The sequence below is a fragment of the Trachypithecus francoisi genome, unplaced genomic scaffold, assembly GCF_009764315.1.
Source record: "Trachypithecus francoisi isolate TF-2019V2 unplaced genomic scaffold, Tfra_2.0 Lachesis_group8, whole genome shotgun sequence".
NCBI lineage: Eukaryota > Metazoa > Chordata > Mammalia > Primates > Cercopithecidae > Trachypithecus > Trachypithecus francoisi.
The window spans coordinates 5,762,507-5,785,041 of NW_022681473.1; the positions used below are offsets into that span (position 1 = coordinate 5,762,507).

The following is a 22,535-nucleotide window of genomic DNA, read 5'->3' on the forward strand; positions in this document are numbered from 1 at the left end:
TGTGATCTTGGGTCACTGCAGCCTTCACCTCCCAGATTCAAGCAATTCTCATGCCTCAGTCCCCCGAGTAGCTGGAATTACAGGCATGCACCATCATGCCCAGCTAATTTTTGTATTTTTAGTAGAGATGGGTTTTCACCATGTTGGCCAGGCTGATCTTGAACCCCTGGCCTCAAGTGATCCACCCACCTTCCCAAAGTGCTGGAATTACAGACGTGAGCCACTGCACTCAGCCTTTTAGGACAGCTTTAATTAGCCCTTCATATATTGATTGACTTTAAGAAAATCCAGACTCAGTTTCATTATTTTTGAGACAGGATCTCACTCTGTCACCCAGGCTGGATGAAGTGATATGGAGAGGTGGTAATATCATAGCTCAATGCAGCCTTGACCTCCTGGGCTCCCACAATCCTCCTGCCTCAACCTCCTGAGATCACAAGCCAGCTTTTAAAAAATTTTTTGTTTTAGAAATAGGGTCTCATTATGTTGCCCAGGCTGGTCTCAAATTCCTGAGCTCAAGGAATCCTCCCACCTCGGCATCCCAAAGTGCTGGGATTACAGGTGTAAGCCACTGCACCCAGCCCAAACCCTAAGATTTCAGGCATAGATTGTACGGTCTGTGATACTGTTTCTTCACGTGGCCTTTAGTCTCTGACTAACTAGATTAATTATTGCCGTCAGAATTCTGATGGAGCAGAAGGTCAAATCTGGATGGTCATGTTTTTGGTAGTCTCTTGTTGCTTACTCACACTTTTGATTTATTTTATATTTAAAAATATTAAATATCTTCTCTGTAGCTCCTAACTAAAGTCAAGTCTCTGTCTCATTCTGTGTTTGTTTCATCTCTTGAATTTTTCTCCTTATGGTTGGGACCTCACGTATTTTGTGATTTTTTTAACTGTGAATTATAATCACTGGGCCTTTCCCTGTGGGGTTCTTCAAGGCTTGTTTGGAGAATGTGCTCTTCAGAGAAGGTTTGTTTGCTTCCACTTGGAGCTTGGTGGCACTTCCAACTTCGAGGACTTATAATTTTTGGCTAATTTATTTTTATTAGGCTGCACAGTATGAATTCAGATTTCAACTTGAAGTGAGCCTTCTCCCCTCCCACCAGCCAGGATCACGCACACATTTCCTTGCTGTTTGTTTTCAGGGCATTTGTTCCCAGGGTAGAGCCCTCCGCAGTTCTGGTCCATGTGTAGATCCCACAGCAGACCTTCTACGCCAAGTGTGCCTTCGACTGGGGTTAATATACGTAAAGCACCTAGAGCACAGCCCAGCAGGTTGCACATGTCCTTGTAGGTGCTTGCCATTGCTAGGGTTGTCGTAGCTCCCCCTCTCCCCCGCGCAGCGGTTCGTGAGCGCCTTTGGGTGCTGGGATCAGCAGAGGCTTCAGAGGTTGCTTCGGGCTTCAGCTTTGGCCCCTCTGAATTTTATCCTCTCTTGGGTTTCCTTAATTTTTTACCAGTTCAAATAGCCATCTAAAAGGTTTTAAATATTTAATTCAATGTTATTAAGTGTGTTATAGCAAGCAGTATGTCGGGATGGCCAATGAATTAAGAATGAGTTTAGAAGATATGTCATTGAGCTGGGCATGGTAGCTCACACCTGCAGTCCCAGCACTTTGGGAAGCTGAAGCAGGAGGGATTATTTGAACCGAGGAGTTCGAGACCAGCCCGGGCAACATAGTGAGAACCCATTTCAAAAAAAAAACAAAAACAAAAAGCAAAACTGTATTTTAGGTCTTTTCAACCACAAGACTCTAAAATTTCAGGATTCAATATGCCTGTGGGAAGTGAATTTGACAGAGGGTATCATGAGTATTCCTTGAACATTATCGTTTTACCCTCTCAGCAAGCCACAGGGCAGGATGACCCAAAAAGTGTTGCAGTGTTGCCAGTGTGCCCGCACTGAGGCAATCTGCACCTCCAGGACAGCGCCTTTAATGGAATGATGCTCACTGCAATGTAGATCAAGGTGGGATAAATGTGATGTTAGAATTTCTACTAAAAGTTTTACATTTCTGCTTTTGTCATTGAGCTTTAAAACACCTGGAATTGATTTTCATGAATGGCATTAGGTAGGGATTCAATTTTATTTTTTTCCATATGGACAATTGTCTAGCACCATATATGGCAAAACACAGACACAGTCCACAATATCTGCAGTGCAGCCCCATCAGCTCTCAGGGTTTGATTACATATGGGTCTGATCTGGGGTTCTCAATCCCGCTCCAGGCGTGAATCTTGCTGCTTGTTTGTAATGATTTTTCTGTGGATTTCCTTCAACTTTCTGTTTAAACAATGATCTTGTCACAGATATTGGACTGTGATACCTTCCCCATCTTTGTACTCTTTTCCTTTTTCCTTGCCTTATTATACTGCCTAGGACCTCATAGTGATGAATGGAAGTTATGGTTTGGGGCACTGTTGAATTGCTCCTAAATTCTAAATACTTCTAAAATTCCCTTGCCTTGCCCTAAATAAGATAGTTGCCGTAGGTTTTTGAGAGATGCCATTATTAGGTAGAATACATACTCAGATGCTATAACCGAGACTCAAAACTACAACCATTTCAGGACTAATGTGGTGGCTAATCAATATTATTGTCTCAGATTTCTATCTTAGTTGCCCTGACATCTTCAATGGAGGGCTAGTATTTTGTGGTCTAAGAAGGCTGCACCAGCCCCTACCCTTACATTCATCTTCCAGACACTGGGGAAGAGAAAACAGGAGGGCGAGTGCACACTCCTTAGCCTTTCATGGCAAGACCAGCAATTGTCAAAATCACTTCCACTGATAGCCCTTTGGCCAGAGCCTAGTCATGTGGTCAGGCCAACTATATAGGAAGCTGGGAAATGCAGTCTTGAGGTGAGCCAACCACATGCTCCACTACAGTTGCTGCCACTGTCGGATAAGGGGAAGTGGCTGTTGCAGGACTGACTGGCTTCTCTGTTACGTGCCCTTCTCAGGTTAAGGATGCTGCCTTCTATTCCTAGTTTCCTAAGGAATTTGCTATTATTTTAATTATCAGAATTATAATAAGGGACTGGTGAATTTTATTGAGTGCCTTTTTATGTATTTGTTGAAATGATCAGATTGTTTTCCTCTTTTAATCTCATATCTATGACAACAAACTTTCCAATGTTAATCTGCCTTTGCATTCCAGGGATTAAGCCCAATTTGATCATTATGTTATCTATATCAATAATATCAATATTAGTATCAAAAGATCTAATATTATCTTTTGTATGCACAGCAAGCTTTAGCTCTTTAGGATTTTTGAATCTTTGTTCATAAGTGAGATACATCTGTAATGTTTCTTTCTCATACATTCTTTCATTTTGGTATCAATACTGTATTGCCTAATAAAATGCATTAGTTAGGCTTCCCCATCCCAACCCCACTGGCTTCTTTTTCTCTAGCCTCTAAAAAAGTTTGGGTAAGGTAGGATTTATTTATCCATTGAACGTTTGAAAAAACTTGTCTGAAAAACTTTCTGGGTTTGGTGTCTATCAGAGTTGGAGTGGTGAAGGTGATAGGTTACTCATTCACTTTCTTTTGTAGTTAATATTTTCTTTTTTGTTTCTTCTTGAGTCAATTTTGATATTTTATGTTTTTCTTAAAAAGTATTGAATTCTCAAAACTTTCAAATTTATTCATATATTCTATATTTAAAGATGAACTCTGTATCTATAATTATGGTCTTTGACCTGTTCTAGACTTTCTCGATCAGTTCCAGGAGAGGTTGTCTATTTTGTCAGCCTTCTCAGAGCACCACCTTTTGGTTTTATTGATTTTCTTGGTTGTGGTTCATGAAGTACATTAATTTCTGCTCTTTACTGCTGTCTTTTTTATTTCCTTCTCTTGTTTTACTAGCTTTTTGTGTTAACTGCTTACCTTATTAATTTCAACCTTTAAAATCTTTTTTTTTTTTTTTAGGAAATTCATTTAAAGCTATAAATTACCCCTATGGACTACTTTACTGCATCTTACAAGAGTTGATAGGCAGTACTTTCACTATCATCCATTTGAAATAGCTTGTCATTTTTATTGTAATGTTCTCTTTACCTCATGAGTTATTTAGATATACATTTCATAGTGTCCACATTTGTATTATATATATGTGTATGTATCCGTATGTATGTGTATATATTTTTAAATGATATTTTAATTGCTAATTTTTTCATTTAATTACTCTGTACACAATGTAGTCTGCATATCAATTCTTTGAAATTAATGAACACTTCCTTTATGACCTAATGCAATCAATTTTGAAAATATTCTATATTAATTTGAAAAACATGTATATTCTCTTTTTGTTGGGGGCAGTTATCTATCCATTCACTGGTTTATTTTGTTGTTTAAATCTGCTAATTGCTTATTCAATTTTGTGTGATTTTTATGTTTTTGATAAAGATGTGTTGAGATCCCTCACTTAAGATTATGAATTTGTCTCCTTTTTCCTTATAATTCTATTTTGGTTTATATATTTCAAATCTATAGCATGAAGGTCATACAAATTCAAGATTGTTACATGAATTATGTAACAATCTTGGTGAATTGTTCCATCAGTTGTTAATGACTATGCCTCTGTATCTTGGCGCATTTTGCCTTCAGTTCTTTCCTGTCTGACGGTAATGTTGCTGCACCATGTTTTCTTTTCTAGTGCAGTACTAGTGAGTTAGGCTTTAGAATGTTCCTTTAGTTTTGCACTTTCTGTGTGGCAGTTTTGTTTTAAGTGTGTCTTCCGTAAGCTAAATATAGCTGAATTTTTTGAAAAGCACATCTAATAACCCATGTTCAGTAGGTTTCTTTAATCTATTTGCATTCTTTGTCTGATTATTGACACATAGGGACTTATTTGTAGCAACTTATTGTTTTTTGAAGTTTTAACTTTTATTTAGGTTCCTTTTTCCCATTCAGATGGCAGCATTCCATACATTCTGCTCTGTGCCTTGTCTTTTAAGATTGTGGCAAAATATGCATAACATAAAATTTACTGTTTTAAACCTTTAAGGTATACAATTCAGTGGCATGAAATATATTCACAGTGTCACGCAACCACCATCACTGAATTTTTCCAGAACTTTTTCATCATCCCAAACAGAGATTCTGTACCCATCAGATTCTCCATCATCCCCTCTCCCCAGTCTCTGGTAACCCTTATTTTACTTTCTTTCTTTTGACTCTTCTAAGTCCTTCACATAAATGGGCTCATACAATTTCTGTCCCTTTGTATCTGGCTTAGTTCACTTAGCACAGTGTTTCTAAAGTGCCGTCCATGTTGTAGCATGTGTCACAGTGTCCTCTCTTCTTGCGACTCATAATATTCCATTGTACGGATGAACCACGTTTTGTTTACCCTAATGCTGCAATGGACATTGATGTAGCAAGTATCTGGCTGAGTCCCTGCTTTCACTTCTTCTGCGTACATACCCAGAAGTGGAATTGCTGGATCGTATAGTAACTTTCTGAGGAACCACGATATCTTTCCACAGTGGCCATACCATTTTACACCCCTACTAGGAATGTACAATACCATCTTATTTTGTGTTTTCTGATTACTGCTTTTTCTCTGCTTACTTTTGTCTGATTTATGTTTTGGAAAATTAGTGCTAATGGCAAAGTGGAAGAAGTTGAAAGCGAGGTTAATTAGGAGGCTGTTGCAGGAGCACAGACCTGAACCCAGGCAGGGGTGGTAACAATGAAGGAAAAAAACACAGATTCGAGACATTTTCAACATATGCATTGTATCATTTTTTTCACTCATTTATTCATTCATTCCATAAATATTTTTGAATGCCCATGATCTCAGGAACAGGAAAGACAGCAGTGAGCAAGAGAGTTATGGTCCCTTCCCTCCCAGCACTCACAGTCTAAAGTGATTATTCTCGTATGAATCATCACATAATTAAAGGTCAGCGTGGAACCGTGGAATATGTGGCAAAGGAGCAGTAATGGGCTGAGGGGGTGGGATGTGTTGAGCAAGCATGGCAGTCAGGGAAGGCTTCCCTGAGGAGATGTGTTTGGATTAGGAGGAGTTCACTGGGTGGTGGAGGTGGATTGAAAGTGGATGCTAAGAGTGTTGTAGGCAGAGGAAACCACAGGTGCAAAGGCCCTGTGGCAAGAGAGGGAGGGTGGATGGTTCTAGGAACAGAAAGAAGACCAACACCACTACTACAGTATTGTTTATATTTCCACAATATATAAAACATCTACATGTTCAGTGTAAAGTGAATTTTTATATAAATCAAGGTGCTGCTATAGTATGGGGTATGTACAGCAATTAAAATGGTATATAATCTATTTACACGGGAAACATTCATAACATACTGATGAGTAATAAAAGCAAGGTGTTATCTATATTACTTATATTGATAAGTAATAAAAGCACACTGAAACAGTTTGTATAATATCTTATTTTTGTTTACATGTAATCTGTAACCAAACAACACATACTTGTTTCAGTATGTATAGTTTTACAGAAAAAGTCTGAAATATATTCACCAAATGATCATCTCTAGGGAATGAGATTCAGATTGGATGTAATTTGTTTCTTTTTACTTATTTGTATTTTTTTAAATTCCACAATAAATATGATTAACATTTATCAAAAATAAAATTAATAAAAGACATTTCTGAGCCAGAATCAGTAGATTTGGCAACCCTTGGATATGGGGAAAGAGAGCAAGGTAAGTGTCAGAGCTGACACAGGAGCTGTGTTACTGGGCAGATGGTAACACCATGGATGGAGAGCAGGCACAGGAGGAGAGAGCGGCTGGAACAGTACAAGGGGTGCAGGTGAAGACCATGGGTGGAGGGCTGGGCATGCTGAATCGAAGGTAGAGATTTCTGACTGGAAGCTGGGATGTGGTTCTGGAACACAGTAGGGTCCAAAGCTCTCAAGAAGAGTGAAGAGAGCCCTGGGTTTTCCAATAAGGATCTGGTTGATTACCTTTGAGAGTCTGTGGGCAAGAGGAGGAAATCTGAATGCAATAGGTTAAAGGATGAATGGGAGATGAGGAATGATAAGAGCACATGTGGACAGCCCACCCTTTCATTTGGGAAAGGAGACAGTAAGGATTTTAGAGTCTGGAGTGTGAGACAGAGAGCAGGTTTGATAAAAACAGATTTTAAAATCTTCAAAAGATTAAAATCTTCAAAAGCAAGAGTTGATAAAATCACTCAGCACAAGAGTATACAGTGAAAAAAAGAAATGTGCCTAGCCTGGACCTTGGTGCGTAAACACACTTTTACTTGGGTATACAGTTCTAGGTTGTCAGGTTTTTTCTGCCAATGCTTTGAAAATAGTCTGCAGTTTCCCATTACAACAAGAAGTCAGCTGTGAGTCTAGGTAATGTATCTTTGTTCTCTGGTGCATTTGAGATTTTCTTTTTGCCTTTGGTTTTTCTTTTTGTTTGTCTTTCTTAGAGTTCATTAGGTTTCCTAAATCTGAGCATCCACAGCTATCGTCAGTTCTGGAAAACTCATGGATATCCTCACTCCAAAGATGCCTCGCCCCCATTTTCTCTCCTCTCTCCTTCCGTAATGCTCACCAGACAGACACATTAGCCCCTCTAACTCTTGACTGTTTCTCTTAACTTCTCTTCTATATTTGCAGTCTGTCTTTCTGTGCTGCATCTAGACTGATCTCTTTATCTTTTATTCTTTCTTACTCAGTTTATTATTTTTATCCAAATCACACACACATATAGTTTAGAGAGCCAGATAATGGTACTAGGCTTGTGACAAAAAATAGTAGTACCCTGACTATTGTTCCTTACTTTCTGCCCTCCAGGAACCTGCAACTCTTTTAACGGAATCTTTTCATATTTGCTTCCATAAGTATAAATAACAGGTCTGAATTACTCCTCAGCTTTTCAGTTTGGTGTGATCTATTGTTTTTGTACCATGGGAAATGTGGATTTAGCTTTATTTCCTCTCCCAGTCACATACCAACCCCTCCCAACACACACATTTCCCACACCCAGACATGAGATAGACTTTGTTAGATTAGCATTGAGTCTTTACATTTTATGACGATGAAAACTCTGGTCCCTGCTGAGCCTTTATGAATTATAATTTCCTGAACTTCTTGACCTTTCCATTCCCGTTCATACCCAGTACTTAGTCTTCTATGCACACAACACTAACGTAACCCTAACCTCTCCTCTGGTTGTGTAACGGTCTTCTCAACATGCCCAGACATGGGGGCACTGTCAGTCCTGTCGTGAAGGCTTTTCCCGAGCTGCCTGGCTGGGGCTCGTTTCCAGGCGGGCATGCAGCTCCTATCTTGGACTCCACTCTACCATCATGCTAAGGGGTTCACTGGCTTCTTTCTCGTGTTTGGGTTCCTGACTCCTGGAGCCCGCATCTTCCTCGTGGGATTCACAGCCTCATTTTGGCACAGTGCCTTCTCCAGTAGCTTCCATGAGGAAGAGTATATGGGATGTAATTTTTTCAGACCTTACGTGTCGAAAAATACCTTAGTCTATCCTCATGGTTAGATAATGATTCAGACTGGGAGTAAAACTTGAGGTTGGAAATAGTTTTTCTTCGGACGTTTGAAGGCCTTGCTGCATTTCTTCTAGCTTCCAATGTTGCTGGTGGAATCTTGACATCATGTTTTTCTTGATCCTCTGTATGAAAACTGTTTTATTCTTTCTAGAACCATAGAGGATCATCTCTTATTCCCGGTGCTGCAGAATGTGCTCATGCTGTCTTGGTTCCAGTCTCTTTTCTAGCTACTGTGCGGAGCCCAAGATGGGTCCTTTCCCTTCAGAAACTCATGGCCTTGAGTTCTGGGAAATGTTCTGGAATTATTGTATCCCCTTCATTCTTAATATTCAGTATTTCTGGAACTCTTGCTGCATAAATGTTGGATTTTCTAGTCTGGCCCACTGTTGCTTTCTCCTCTGATTAGTTCTAGTTTTTGTACTTTCTAGGTCTTTCATCACCGTGATTACTTTTTTGCTTCCCAAAACATCTTTTTTCGTATCCTGAGGTTTTTTATAAGAATCATTTTCCTGTTTCATAGATCAATAATTTTTCTTAGTCTCTCTAAGGCCGTTGATACCACCTTTCTCCTAGTTTTCTTTTCCATGCATGATCCGTTTCTCTGGGCCTCTGTCTTTCATACCCTGGAAGATTTCCTAATGTGTCTGCAGATCCCTGGGCATCACTTGGCTCACACTTAAGAATGAGGTGTGGGCTCCCTGGGGGCTGTAGGTGAGGTGTGGGCTCCCTGGGGGCTGTAGGTGAGGGGTGGGCTGACTGGGGGCTGTAGGTGAGGGGTGGGCTGACTGGGGGCTGTAGGTGAGGGGTGGGCTCCCTGGGGGCTGTAGGTGAGGGGTGGGCTGCCTGGGGGCTGTAGCTAAGGGGTTGGCTGACTGGGGCTGTAGGTGAGGGGTGAGCTCCCTGGGGGCTGTAGGTGAGGGGTGAGCTCCCTGGGGGCTGTAGGTGAAGGGTGGGCTGACTAGGGGCTGTAGGTGAGGGGTGGGCTGACTGGGGGCTATAGATGAGGGGTGGGCTGACTGGGGCTGTAGGTGAAGGGTGAGCTCCCTGGGGGCTGTAGGTGAGGGCTGGGCTGACTGGGGGCTGTAGGTGAGGGGTGGGCTGCCTGGGGGCTGTAGGTGAGGGCTGGGCTGACTGGGGGCTGTAGGTGAGGGGTGGGCTGACTGGGGGCTGTAGCTGAGGGGTGGGCTGACTGGGGGCTGTAGCTGAGGGGTGGGCTGACTGGGGGCTGTAGGTGAGGGGTGGGCTGACTGGGGGCTGTAGCTGAGGGGTGGGCTGACTGGGGCTGTAGGTGAGGGGTGGGCTGACTGGGAGTGCAGGTGCACTGCTGAGTGCTTGCTCACTGTAGCTCCCCCACAGGGTGGTCACTCAGCTATTTTATTGGGAAAACTCAATGTCAGATTCTAGATATTTTCTCCCGGGTTGGTCAGGGTCCTCAGAAGAGGCTTTTCTAGTCTCCTACTAGAATGCTAGAAGCTGAGAAGAAACCTAGGGGTCCCAACATTCACTTTTCTTGGATTTGTTCATTATCATATCCCACACCCCGTGGTTTTGCTCCAAGAGAGTCACTTGTAGTCTCTGCCACTGTGGCAGGGGGTCCCAGCTACTTAGGAAGGAGGAGGAGTCTGGGGACTCATGCCTTCCTGTAGAGAATCCCCCTGGTTCTTTTCTTATGTCACCTGGCTTTTCTCTCCCATGGAGGAACCTGGTGCTGCCCATTCCAGAGCCTTCCACAGCTCCTTCCCAGCTCTTTCCTGCTAACTTCGGGTTCAGCATTCTTGAGTCCGCCACACCAGTTCTCTTGCCCCTCTGCTGTCCGGCATCCAAACCTTCTGTCACTGTCCCCTTTCCCTTCTCTCCATCTGCATGGCTTGCAGGCTCGGGAGAGACCTTTATAGTTCCCCTTTCTCCCCGGGGTGCGTCTCTCTTCTCCCCTGTTGTGGAGTGGAGTTGTCTCTAATGATTCACTCCTTGGGGAGCTCGCCTTTCAGGGACCCACACTTTATGAGGGGTCTCTGGTCTCATGCTCACCTTTTACAGCCAGACTTTGTCTCCTGTCTCCTGCATGAGCAGCACATTGGAACCCAAGCTCCGGGTCCTTAGGGACTGGCAGATGCCCCAGGGCAGCACTTAGCTGCTGCAGAACTCACCTCTCTGGGTTCACAATTTATTGTCTTTTTGGCCTCTGATGATCCTCTTTACTCTTCTGTTGACTTGACATTAAAATATTATTTTGAAATATGAAAATAATAATTATGAAAAGAATTGTGTTTGGGAATTCTGCCCCAGAGAGGTTTATGCAGACCTCTGGTCCCCCGCACAGCCCTCACCGTGTTCCTGCAGCACTATGGGAAGCTTGACACGCCCAGGGTTTCCCTCAGCAGTGCTTTGGGACTGGGAGGCTGAGCACCACGATTCCCACTCTACAGCTTGCAAAGCTGACTGGCGCATGGGGAGAAGGTGGCAGAGCCTGTGTGGAAAACGAGTTGGAAGCTCTTTTCGATGAACCATGCTCACAGAAGACAGCGACAGGGTCTTCTCTGGTCAGAGGGGGAAGCCATGGGGTGGCGGAGGAACGCCCCACAGGCTCTGTGGAGCACGGGTCACAGACAGCACAGTAGGAGGCCTTGCCTTGATGCTACATTTTCACATGAATTAAGGAAAGCGTTGTCTCTGCCCAACCCGGGAAGGGTAAAGCGCATGCCTGTGAACACCTCTGCCTTACAGCGCAGGAGCAGGCGTCTTAGAAGACTGTGGGGGGGAGCTGGCTGCCAGCACCGCCGGCTCTCCCAGGAAGCCCTCAGAGCCAGTCCACAGCACTGCCGCCCACCTGTGTGGCCCCAGGAGTCACAGGGCACGGTGGTGTGCGCTCCAAGGGCTTCACTAGACTCAGGATTCCCGAACAACCCTCGCATTACAACCAAGAGGTGTGGCTGCAGCCGCCTCATCCGTTCATTTCCTCTGCCATTCACTTCCCCCTCACAGAATGAAAAGTGCGATAAGGCCTAGGCCAGGTTCCACCTCTGGGTCCCATTAGTTTTCACTCAAAGTCAAGGTCTCGTGAAGAAGTGAGCACACCTTCAGTCATGCTGGATGGATTGGGGTGGTTGATAGGAGGACAGCTCTTTGTTACTTGATGTTTCTGCCCACCAAACTTACCATGCTCCTGGGAAAATGGCAGAGGACAGTTAGGGGCCAGGGAGGATTGATTGATGGCAATGGATTTGCCAGGAAATTGTTTTGCTTTGCAAAATCCTATATTATGAAACGAATGGTTTTAACTAGTTTTGCGCCCTTCTGTGTTAGTCACTGGTGAGCATCATCCTGGTTGATCTAGTTCTCATATAAAAAGGAGTCTGAGCCATCTATAAAAGCGTTCAGTGTTCTGACTGCAGCACATTGCCTGCTCTTTCCTTATACGTGTGTGCTCTTCTTTTCACTACTGACTGTGCTGTCTGTGCCTGCCACTCACTCTGTCCTTTCCTTCACAGGTACTGTGACTGCTTCGCCAATGGGGACTTTTGCAACAACTGCAATTGTAATAATTGTTGCAATAACTTGCATCATGAAATTGAACGGTTTAAAGCCATTAAGGTAATAAATGTCCATTAAATGCATGCATTTTAAAAGCATTTCAAACTGTTTGAGATGTTCATAAAATGATATCCAGAGATTCCTCATTGGAAAAAACCTACAGTTTTGAAGAATTTACGTTGAACACGACTTGATTCCTGCTGGTGGGAGTATTGAACCATGACAAGCGGCTGTTATAAAAGTGGTAGGCAGAGAAAGGCCTTTTGCCCTTGATTATGTGGGAAGTCTTCAGAGATGCAGCAGCCTAGGAAGGTTCTGATTCAAGAACATGCGAATGGCCACTTTGTCTTGGAGTTTAGACATTTGGGGTCATCTCACATAGCAGATAAGCATGAGCTGGAGCGGTGTAGTCACAAACGTGTAGACAGTCCACTGTGTGAGAAGGCTGGGTGAAAGTGCTCAGGCAGCCTACACTTTCAATTGTAAAAGTTAACAATTTAAATTTCACCCCTCAGCTTCCAGAAGAAAAGAATCTAGGTTTTCCCAGGGATGCAAAAGGTTACTTCGATGGCCCCAATGACCACTCTGCTGAAGGCTAAACACAGGAGCTTGCAGCTTTTATCCCTTTCTGTAGGCACAAAAGATAATCAGGGAGAAGGGAGGGACAGTTAGGCTCAGGGTTGTCAACCCACTCCAGGGAGACACTTCCAGTGCCCACTCATTCACGAAGGGAAATTGAGGGCCATCGACTGTAGACCTGAGACTGTCCTGTGCAAATAGGACACAATTATAAGGGTGTGGCTGCTCTCTGCATTGTTTTCTAAAATAATTTAATTCTCCTCTTGAATTATGGATAAAGGACTTGAAATATCTTACCAATTTTGATATAGCCAGATCCATAGGACAGAAGAAAATTGTCATGCATGTAAACTTGAGTACATTTTATTTAGGGATAAAGAGTACTATCTACAATTAAAACTATAAAACCAAAAAGGGTTGGAATTCTCATACATTGCTGATAGGGATATAAAGGGGTACAACCACTTCGGGAAATTGTTTGACAATAGCTACAAAAACTAAACCTGTGTGTATGCTATGATCCAGCCATTTCCTTCCTAAAAATATAGCCAATAGAAACGAGCACCAGTGTCCACCAGGAGACTTGTACAGGAATGTTCATAGCAGCTTCATTCAGAGTAACCAGACACTGGAAACAGCCCAAACATCCATCCGTGGTAGAATGGATGAATCCACACATTGATGAAAAGCAGGAGCTACAGCTAAGCGCAGCAGTGCGGACGGACCTCCCAGCTGTTATCTGAGGGAGGCAGCCGACGCAGGAGTACAAGCTGTGGGATTCCTGTGGCACCAGCATAGGCAAACCTAAAGCCCTCTACGTCTGAATAGCGTTCCCCGCGGGGGTGCACCACTGGGGAGGAGTCACAAGGCAGCCTGTGGGGCCGCCTGTCCTCTAACTTGACCTTGGTAGCAGGTACACAGGTGTGCGCAGGCACATAGGTATGCGCACGTGCACAAGATCATCACGCCACAGCTGCAGATATGTGCCTCCGCTGCCTGTCACACTTCAGTGATCCGTGAAAATGTCTAAAGCTGCGCACCGCAGGCTGGGGCTGTCCAGCAGCACATTGTGCAGCGATGGCCTTGTGCTAGGGGCTGTGCTGCTCGATAGCACCGATTCCAAATGTCAACCCCAGGAGGGCCACGGACTTCCACTGTGACCTCTCTATTGTTTGAATTTTTGCAAAGAGCATTGAATCATTTTGTATGTAAAGATATGTATGTATTTGTGTGTATAGATCGATTAAAAAGGGACAACAAATAGACCTGGATAACAAATTGTGTGTATTGCTTGAGAAAGGCATGGCCCAACGGTTGAGACCTGCTCTGAAGTCAGCACGGGGACTTTGAATCGGGATCTTGCCACTTACCTGCAGTTTTTTAACCTCTCGGTGCCTGGATTTCTCCATGTATAGAACAATCACCATACAGTAGTAGATTTTACTTCCCGAGGTTTCTGAGGATTACATGAGAGGGCATGTATATATAAATCCCATGGAAAGACGCCCGGCACACGGTGTGTTGAGGCAGTGTGAGCTGCTAGTATGGTCCACGGTCTCAACCATTTTAGGAAAGAGGGCTCCAGAAATGCTGGATGGAAACGTGTCCACACGGAAATAATGATTTTCTTTGCATCTTTATCCTCTATTATTTTTTTTTTTACAGTAAATCTGTAAGACTTGGAAACTCAGGAAACAAAACATGAAGAAACCTTAGCTACAATATACCTTTTGTGTATGGAAACAAATTGAAATCAACCAAGAAGGGGCTGCACCTTCTGAACCGTGTAAAGAGAGTCACTGCTTACTGTGGCAGCTTTTACAACCACCACCAGATTCAAATGAGATGCCCTTCACTGAGCTGAGTTTCGAATGATAATATCCATCCTGATGGAGCTTCCCATTCTACTCTAGGCATGTCTTGGTAGAAATCCAGAAGCTTTCCAGCCAAAAATTGGGAAAGGCCAATTGGGCGATGTCAAGCCCCGGCACAACAAAGGGTGCAACTGCAGGAGGTCGGGCTGCCTGAAGAACTACTGCGAGTGCTATGAGGTTAGTGCCCAGCTCCCTAACTCACTCGCAAAAAACACCGGTAAATATTTTGAGTAACTTTTGTGGTTAAAAAACTTCGCTGTAATTTAAAAAGATAAATATAATTATTTTTTTCTTCCAGGGTTTCTAGAAGGGCACTTACATTAATCTGAATTAATTTCCCAAATACCAGCTGAGCTTTGTGAACCAGGCCAATTCACCGAGGGCTCCTTTTGGGGCATGTTGCTTCCCCCGAGCCCAGCCCTGAGTACCCAAGGAGGGTCCCGCTGCGTGGCTTTGTCCTTCTGTGGCCACTGATCCACGCTGGTCCTCCAGCAGGGTGGAGGCTCCCAGAGGGCAGCCGTGCCTCTTCCTCCCTGAGCAAAGCCCAAGTGCTCTAGGTGGGGCCGTGGGGGACAGTTTGGTCTCAAAGACTCAGTCTGTTCCAGGTCCCTGTGGCACTTGTCCCCAGACATCCATTCACCTGGTGCTTTGACCAAGGGTAGCTCCTCCCTGGCTCACAGGCCCATCAGAGACCAGAATGGACAGTCGGTCAAAGCCAATGGAGGGAGGGTAACCAAGCAAGCTGCAGATCACAGCCTGGACAAAAGTTTCTTCTTTTCCCAAAGATGTAATGACAGCAGAGGGACCACTTTCCCCTTCAGTGCTGTCGCTGTTGCACCTCTCTTTGCTCTTTCTCTTTTCCTTTTCCTTTGTGTTGAGGGAAAGGAAGAAAGAGAAAATGAGGGAACCCTTAGGCCCTATCAGGGGAGCGGCGGAGCAAACCTTCCTTACAAACCTCTGTTTTGGTTTGCTTGAGGTCTTTTGGGGGTTCTTGTGAATTATACTTTTCAAAGGCTGTCTGTCACAGAGGGTCAGGCTTGAGAATAGTCCTCCTGATTCTGGAGACATGCACTGAAAGACCTGGGAAGGTGGACCCCACAGTGCCCGGCAAAGAGGTGGAAAACACAATCAAAACATGACAGAGATGCACAGTTGAAACGGAGTGACATCACCCCCGAGGAACCAGTTCCAGCCGCACCCACAGTAGCTCCTGTGTCCTGCAAAATGCCCTCACTGGCTGCCACGAAACTATGGCTCAGCCCACTTCCCCAAGGCCAAGCCTATGCTGGGCACAGCACACAGAATGTGCAGCCTCACAGGAAAGGGATAGCACTGTCCTTTAGTCTTTGGTGTTTGTGTAGACTAGAAACTCTGAAAAGCCTCCTGCTTCAAAACACCCAGAGGTGCAGATGAAACAGAACACATCCCCCTGAAGATGCATCTCTCGGCTGGAAAGAACAGAGGGAAATCCCCGGGGGGCTGAAGGAAAGAGAAAGCCAAAAACCATAGTGATTGGCAGTGCCAGCTCTTGGTCAGCCCCTGGGACCCACATGAACAAGGATTTGGCATGAGGGGGCAAGACGGGGCTTGCTGGGTACAGATGGGACACGCCGGCCCCCTGAGCATCACATTGCCAGGAAGAGCTTGAAACAAAATCCAACCGCAAGGCAGCAGGAGAGGTCTCCCCTGAGAGCTCCCAGCCACAGACCTGCTCTTGGGCAGATTTCGAATTCTACTCCTTGTACATTCTCTGCACCCATAGAAACAGCAGAATAGCCTCCCGTGCTGAAAGAGAACCATAAGCTAGAGTTTTATAATCAGCTAAGGCGGGCTTTCTTCAAAACAAGTCAAACGTAGCAGCCTGTTGGCTCCCTGGTGGACAAGGGAGAGCAATGCTCTCTCTGTGCTTGGGACTCAAACCCACACACTCGGCCTCCGCTCCGTCAGCAGCAAGACTCCTGCGTCTCCACAACAGCAGCGTGTGATGAAAACTGCAGATCTCACACACACACACACACATTCTCAGACGCACACACTCAGTCACACACATTCATATTCACTCACACATATACACATACACACCCAAACCCCACATACACCCACATGCACACACACGCACACTCGACACACATCTCACACACACACTCATACACACTCCACACACCCACACATTCACACTCACACACACTCACTCACCCTCTGTCTCTCTCTCATGGGCAAATATACACAAAGAATTATTTAAGGTCCAAAGAGAATTCGTCAGTTTTTGATGACTTGTGGGACCACCTAATCTTATTGAAGCATTTTGTATTACCAGGCCAAAATTATGTGTTCTTCTATTTGCAAATGCATCGGTTGCAAAAATTATGAAGAAAGCCCAGAACGAAAGACACTAATGAGCACGCCAAACTACGTGCAGGCTGGAGGTTTGGAAGGCAGCCGCCATCTGCCACCAACGAAATTTTCAGGACTTCCAAAATTCAGTCAGGATAGGTAGGTACTTTGAACTAACCTCTGCTAATAGAGGGAACAGAGGTTAATTTGAGCGGAGAATTAAGGACAGTTTATCCACTGGAAAGAATGTGTGAGCCTGCAGGGGCGGGCGTGTGTTCGGGGGGCAGAGGGAAGCCGTTCCTCCCTCCATGGGCTAATCCTGGGTGGCGACTGTGTTTCCTTAGAGGCCCTGCTGCGGAAACCTGTTTTGTCCTCTTTGTCTTCTTGGCTCAGCCTTTTCATCCTCACTGTCTGAGTTACTCCTGTTTTGTACCAGATGAAAGAGCCCTGCTGCCAGGATCACCAGCAGGGCCAGCAGAGTTCTGAGACTGCCTTTGCGTTAATACAGAGCCACACCGACCCGGGGCAGCGAAGAGAGCGCGTACCTCCCTGTCCTTTATCGTGGGAAGTGGCAGCAAAGAGCTGTGCTTGGTCCAAATTGTTTTCCTTACTAAGCGATTGTGGATCTGGATTAGTTGGATAATTTTGCATTTACAGTTTTAAAGCCGCATTGTAATCCTAGGAGTTCTCAAATGTTGAGTCATAATTTTACCATCTATTGGATTCCATTCATTTGTTTAAAAAAAACTTCTTTGAGTTCAGTGTAATAGTCAATCAAGATAAAGTACCAGATGTCATTAATTAATATTTTGCAAAGCCAAATTCATGCTTATTTGGTTAGAGAGTATCAGAAATACTCATGACTGTGACCTACAGGGGTGTTTTTTTTATTTGTTTGTTTTTTGTTTTTTCTTTTTGAGACCAGGGTATTCACTCAGTTGCCCAGGCTGGAGTGCAGTGGTGCGATCACAGCTCACACAGCCTCAGACTCCCCAGATTCAGGTGATCCTCCCACCTCAGCCTCCTGAGTAGCTGGGACTACAGGCACATGCCACCACATCTGGCTGATTTTTCTATTTTTTGTAGAGATGGGATCTCACCATATTGGTCTCGAACTCCTGAATGGTGATTCACCCACCTCTGCCTCCCAAAGTTCTGAGATTACAGGCGTAAGCCGCTGCACCCAGCCGACCTGCAGAGGTCTTTATCAGTAAAAATCGACCAAAAGTTGGCTGCATTGTCTGTGAAGTGATGTGTCAAAATGTCACCGCCTGCAGCAGCATGTGTGTTCCGTGGAGTCCAGCAGGGGCCTGTGCACTAGAGCCTGGTCTTGCAGTGGTAACGGCCCTTCTTTTCCCAAGGGCAGCCCTGTCTTCTTCTTCAACCAAAGTCATTGTGTATTGTCTTTATAGAGAGACTTTAATCCAACATTTTGCTGTATTTTTATAATCCAACACTTTTTAATCTTTTATAAAGTTTTCCTGAAAATTTGTCAACTTAGCACCACCTGGGTCGCTGTCTAGCTGAGCCACAGTTGCCCGCTGAGCTCAGCCGGGAGAATAGCTGGTCCTGTGGGATACGGTGCAACTTGTCCTTCAGAACCTCTTTCACAGCTCCAAGCGGCATTGAGGGGGAAGGCCGTCCTGACAGCAGGACCCCAAGGCTTGACGGGCGAGTCCTCAGAACACTTGGCCTTCTCTGGCTGCACATGGTCCTGTGGGGAGGAGAGGCGGACACCCAGCATGGACAGGACTCAGAGCGAAGCCGCCCGGCTTGTCCCCATGCCCTGCCTCAGCTAAGAGTCCTGCTTCCGCAATTTCCCACCTGGCCCACCTACTTGCCTCTGTAGCCCGGGATCCTCTGGGTTTATCAGTGGATCTAATTTTGAGGAAATTTCAAACCCGCCATGAGAGGGATGTCAAAAACTGACAGATTTACTTGTCCTCTGTGTTGTTATTCTAAAAGCAGTTAATCCTTTCTTTCTTTTCTTTTTTTTTTTTTTTTTTTTTTAAGAGACAGGATCTCGGCCGAGCGTGGTGGCTCACGCCTATAATCCCAGCACTTTGGGAGGCTGAGGAGGGCAGAGCACGAGGTCAGGAGATTGAGACCATCCTGGCCAACCTGGCCAAACCCCATCTCTACTAAAAATATAAAAATTAGCCGGGCATCATGGCACATGCCTATAATCCCAGCCACTCGGGAGATTGAGGCAGGAGAATCACTTGAACCAGGGAGTCGGAGGTTGCAGTGAGCCGAGATCGTGCCATTGTACTCCAGCCTGGTGACAGAGCAAGACTCAGTATCAAAAAAAAAAAAAAAACAAGAAAAAAAAAAGAGACAGTGTCTCACTTTGTTGGCCAGGCTGGTTTCGAACTCCTGGCTTCAGACCATCCTCCTGCCTTAGCCTCCCAAGGTGCTGGGATTACAGGCCACTGTGCCTGGCCTAATAGTTTCCAGTATGAGGAAGACAACATTCGATTTTAGTGGATGATGTTCTTTAAAATAGTGTGGACAAGCAATGTTCTGTTGAATGTAAATAGTACTATAGGTAGAAACCGTGCGCTGTTGAGCGGCCTTTAACTGCTCTGTTTCTGACAGGCGACCTTCCTCATGCATCTCCTGGGAGGTGGTGGAGGCCACGTGCGCCTGCCTGCTGGCTCAGGGAGAAGAGGCCGAGAAAGAACACTGCTCCAAGTGCCTGGCAGAGCAGATGATCCTGGAGGAATTTGGAAGGTGCTTATCACAGATTCTCCACACTGAGTTTAAATCCAAGGGGTTGAAAATGGAGTAGAGTACAGTAGAGTATAAAGTGTGAATGCATGTTGATTTTGTCTTAGTCTAGAAATCTCTAGTTTAGAAAGGTTGTTTAGGGGAACATGAGGTCGGCTCTGCAGCAACCACCAGGCTCCCCTGCGTCCCTGGGCCCGGGGAGTTTACTCAGAGCTCTCTGAAGATGTGCCAACCCGTGCCCCCTTTTCTGAGGAGGTGCGTGGCCTGAGCACCGTTTGTCTGGCCCAGAGGAGAGAGCTTGGGTTCCCACAGTCCTGGGAGAGTGTCTGCAGGGCAGTGGCGGGCAGAGCAGGGCAGGCCTGTGGAGAGCAGAGCAGGGCAGGGGAGGGCAGAGCAGGCCCTGAGGAGGGCTCACTCCAGTCGACTGTTCCTCTTGGAGAATGTTGCTCTGGAGGCTGCTCTGCATAAAAACCCTAATGGTTTTTTGTTTGTTTTTCAAATTATTTAGAAATAAGTTCTCCAGATAGGCTGTTAGGATACCACTTAAAATCTCTGGAGAACTACTGAACACCCAAACATTTTCTGTAGTGTAGACATTTCCCCAGAGGCACGCGAACTGTCAGTCTTTCCTAAGGCCCCCAGGAGACACAGGCAATGGGGCCTCGCAGGCCGGGCTTGCACCAGCATGTCTTGAGTTAGCGGACTTAAAATTATCTAGTTTCTTCTGTGTTTCTACTTGAATTGTGGAAAAGCTCTATTATCCAATTAACTTCTCCGTAATTATTGTTGTAAGATTATGATTATTTGTAAAATATGGTTCACATAACTAGCTTGTGGGAACCAGCAGGTAAAATGAATTCTTAAGTTGACACTTTCGGTTCTGTTGTAAAGCAAAGATGAATAAAAATTTCCAGTGTCTTCAATTGTCATTAACTTAGTAACTGAAAATGCGTTCATCTGATGAGTACCCACCCTGAAATGTATTGAGAGAATATTCTTTCATGTTTCTGCATTCATTAATAGTGTTGGCCACTTAGAGGGTGTTTAGGAAACTCAAGTACAGATGCAGCGGAGACAGAAGTGTGGCTGCCAGGCCCAGGCACTGGGCACATAAGTGAGCAAGCAACCAGGGAGGATGCTGTCTTTTGTGGAGCTGTGTCTGGAACAGTCTAGTTGCAAACACAGCCACAGGAAGCCACAGAGGAGAAAAGGAAGACTGAATTCTTCCCCTTTGCAATTCCCTTTGGACCCTTGGTATCCAGAGTCTGTGGCAGAAAACCGGAGGTAAAGACATGCATTGTGACACGGGGAACCCTCAGCCAGCCATACTCCCCACTTGCTGTGTGTGCTTTCGGTCCCGTCAGCATCGTGGCGAGCAGGGAGGCACCCTGCTGGAGGAGCCGCCTGGCCCCCTTCACCCTTAGGGGCTGGAAGGTGACCTGGAAATGGGGACTTCGGGAGCTGCCTCTGTGGCGGCTGCCTCTATCCTGCTGTCCCTCTCGGCAGCACAGCCAGCAGCAAGATCTGCCAGCCACATGAGTAATGTTCAAGTTTCTAGTAGCTACATGTAAAAATTTGAAAAGGAACAGATAAAATTCGTTTTAATAATCTTTTATTTATCCCATCGTTTCAATGTGTAATCATAATGAAAATGATTGAGATTTCACATTCCTTTGTGTGTACCCAATATTTGAAATGCAGGGTGTCTTGTATTCACAGCAGGTCTCAGTTGGCACCAGCCAAGAGGGTTCAGGCACCTCAGCACAGCCCTGAGGCACCGAGTGGAGGGAGGAAAAGGGAACAGTGTCCTCCAGCATTCTCCTGAGGCAAAGGGCTGCCTAGGGAGATCCTGAACCAGGTGTGGCCCACCCGTAGAGCCTGGAGGAAGTGTGAGCAGGAAACTCAGTGGGGGGCTGGGAATACAGGCCCCCCACATTACACCGGAGCTCACCCTGAATCCCCGGCTCCTATGGAGAAGGAAACTGCGCTGGCCAAGGATGCACTGACTGTGGCCAGGTGCACTTGAGCTAATGCCTGGAGGTGAGGGAAGAGCCAACCTGAGCAGGCATGAGCCCTGCAGGGTCTTCCAGCAGAGAAGAACTTGCTGAGTAGGTGCCACTTGCAGGGCAGCATCACCCTGGCATCTGCTCTGCTCCTGGTTAGATAGAGCAAGTGGGAGGTGGACGGACTTTCATGTTGATCAGCTTTTATGATGGAGACAGCCACCTCCTCCAAGGTGCACAGCCTCAACACTCTCCACCTCTCCATTAGGCATCTTGGTGTTTCTCAGGCCTGTCCATAAATTCTTTACTTCCCAAGGTGGCTGGAGAACACCTTCCCTTGAAAAGACTGCTGTTGTTAGCAACAGATTGATCCAGGATGGCTGCAGCCAGCTCTAACCACGTTCTCTCTGGGAAGTAAAGACGTCACCTCTGTAGCTTTGTCCATCACAGCCAATGGCACTACAGCCACTCCTGGCCCCTCACTTCCTTTCCCTCACCTTCCGGCTGCCACCTGCCCCACTCTGTTTATACCTAAAAGGAAGGCAAGGTTTAGAGAAGGAGGAAGATGATGCCGCAGGGGGAGAGTCCGAGAGCTTTGTGCTGCTGACCCTGGGGCCCGCATCCCTGCACGGAGGCTGCACACCTGCACGGAGGCTGGGCTCCTTGGCCCTTCGTGAACACTGCTCAGGAGGCTCCTGTGAGCCACGTGCAGTGTGGAGAGCCCAGCACTCAGCGCAGCATCATTAATCTCAATTCCTTCAGGCTCTTCTTTCTCACGGTGTAGTGAGGAGAGACACATCTGCAGAGTGACAGGCATGCTGATTAGGGTGGCACTGCACATGCTGGGGGTGGAGGAGCGGGAAGGGTACTCTGGACAAGGTAACCCTGGAGCGGAATCCCATGGGATGCTTAGGAGTTCCCCAAGCCTTGGGAGGGACGTGTGCAAAGGCCTTAGGTGAGCGAGGCCA

General features: G+C 45.7%; 1 protein-coding gene across 3 annotated transcripts in view; it reads left to right on the forward strand.

The window, feature by feature from the left end:
* TESMIN (testis expressed metallothionein like protein) overlaps nt 1-21,570 on the forward strand; it is a 49,947-nt gene extending 28,377 nt beyond the window's left edge. For 2 of the 3 annotated variants that reach the window (XM_033207456.1, XM_033207457.1), the window contains exons 7-10: nt 12,005-12,107; nt 14,540-14,677; nt 16,818-16,993; nt 19,433-20,487. In XM_033207456.1, the coding sequence (XP_033063347.1) occupies nt 12,005-12,107; nt 14,540-14,677; nt 16,818-16,993; nt 19,433-19,625 (610 nt within the window). In that variant the 3' untranslated portion in view covers nt 19,626-20,487. Of the gene's footprint in view, nt 1-12,004; nt 12,108-14,539; nt 14,678-16,817; nt 16,994-19,432; nt 20,488-20,587 lie in introns of those variants that run through there. The other variant, XM_033207459.1, reaches the window with a different exon arrangement.
* The last annotated feature ends 965 nt before the right edge of the window (nt 21,571-22,535 follow it).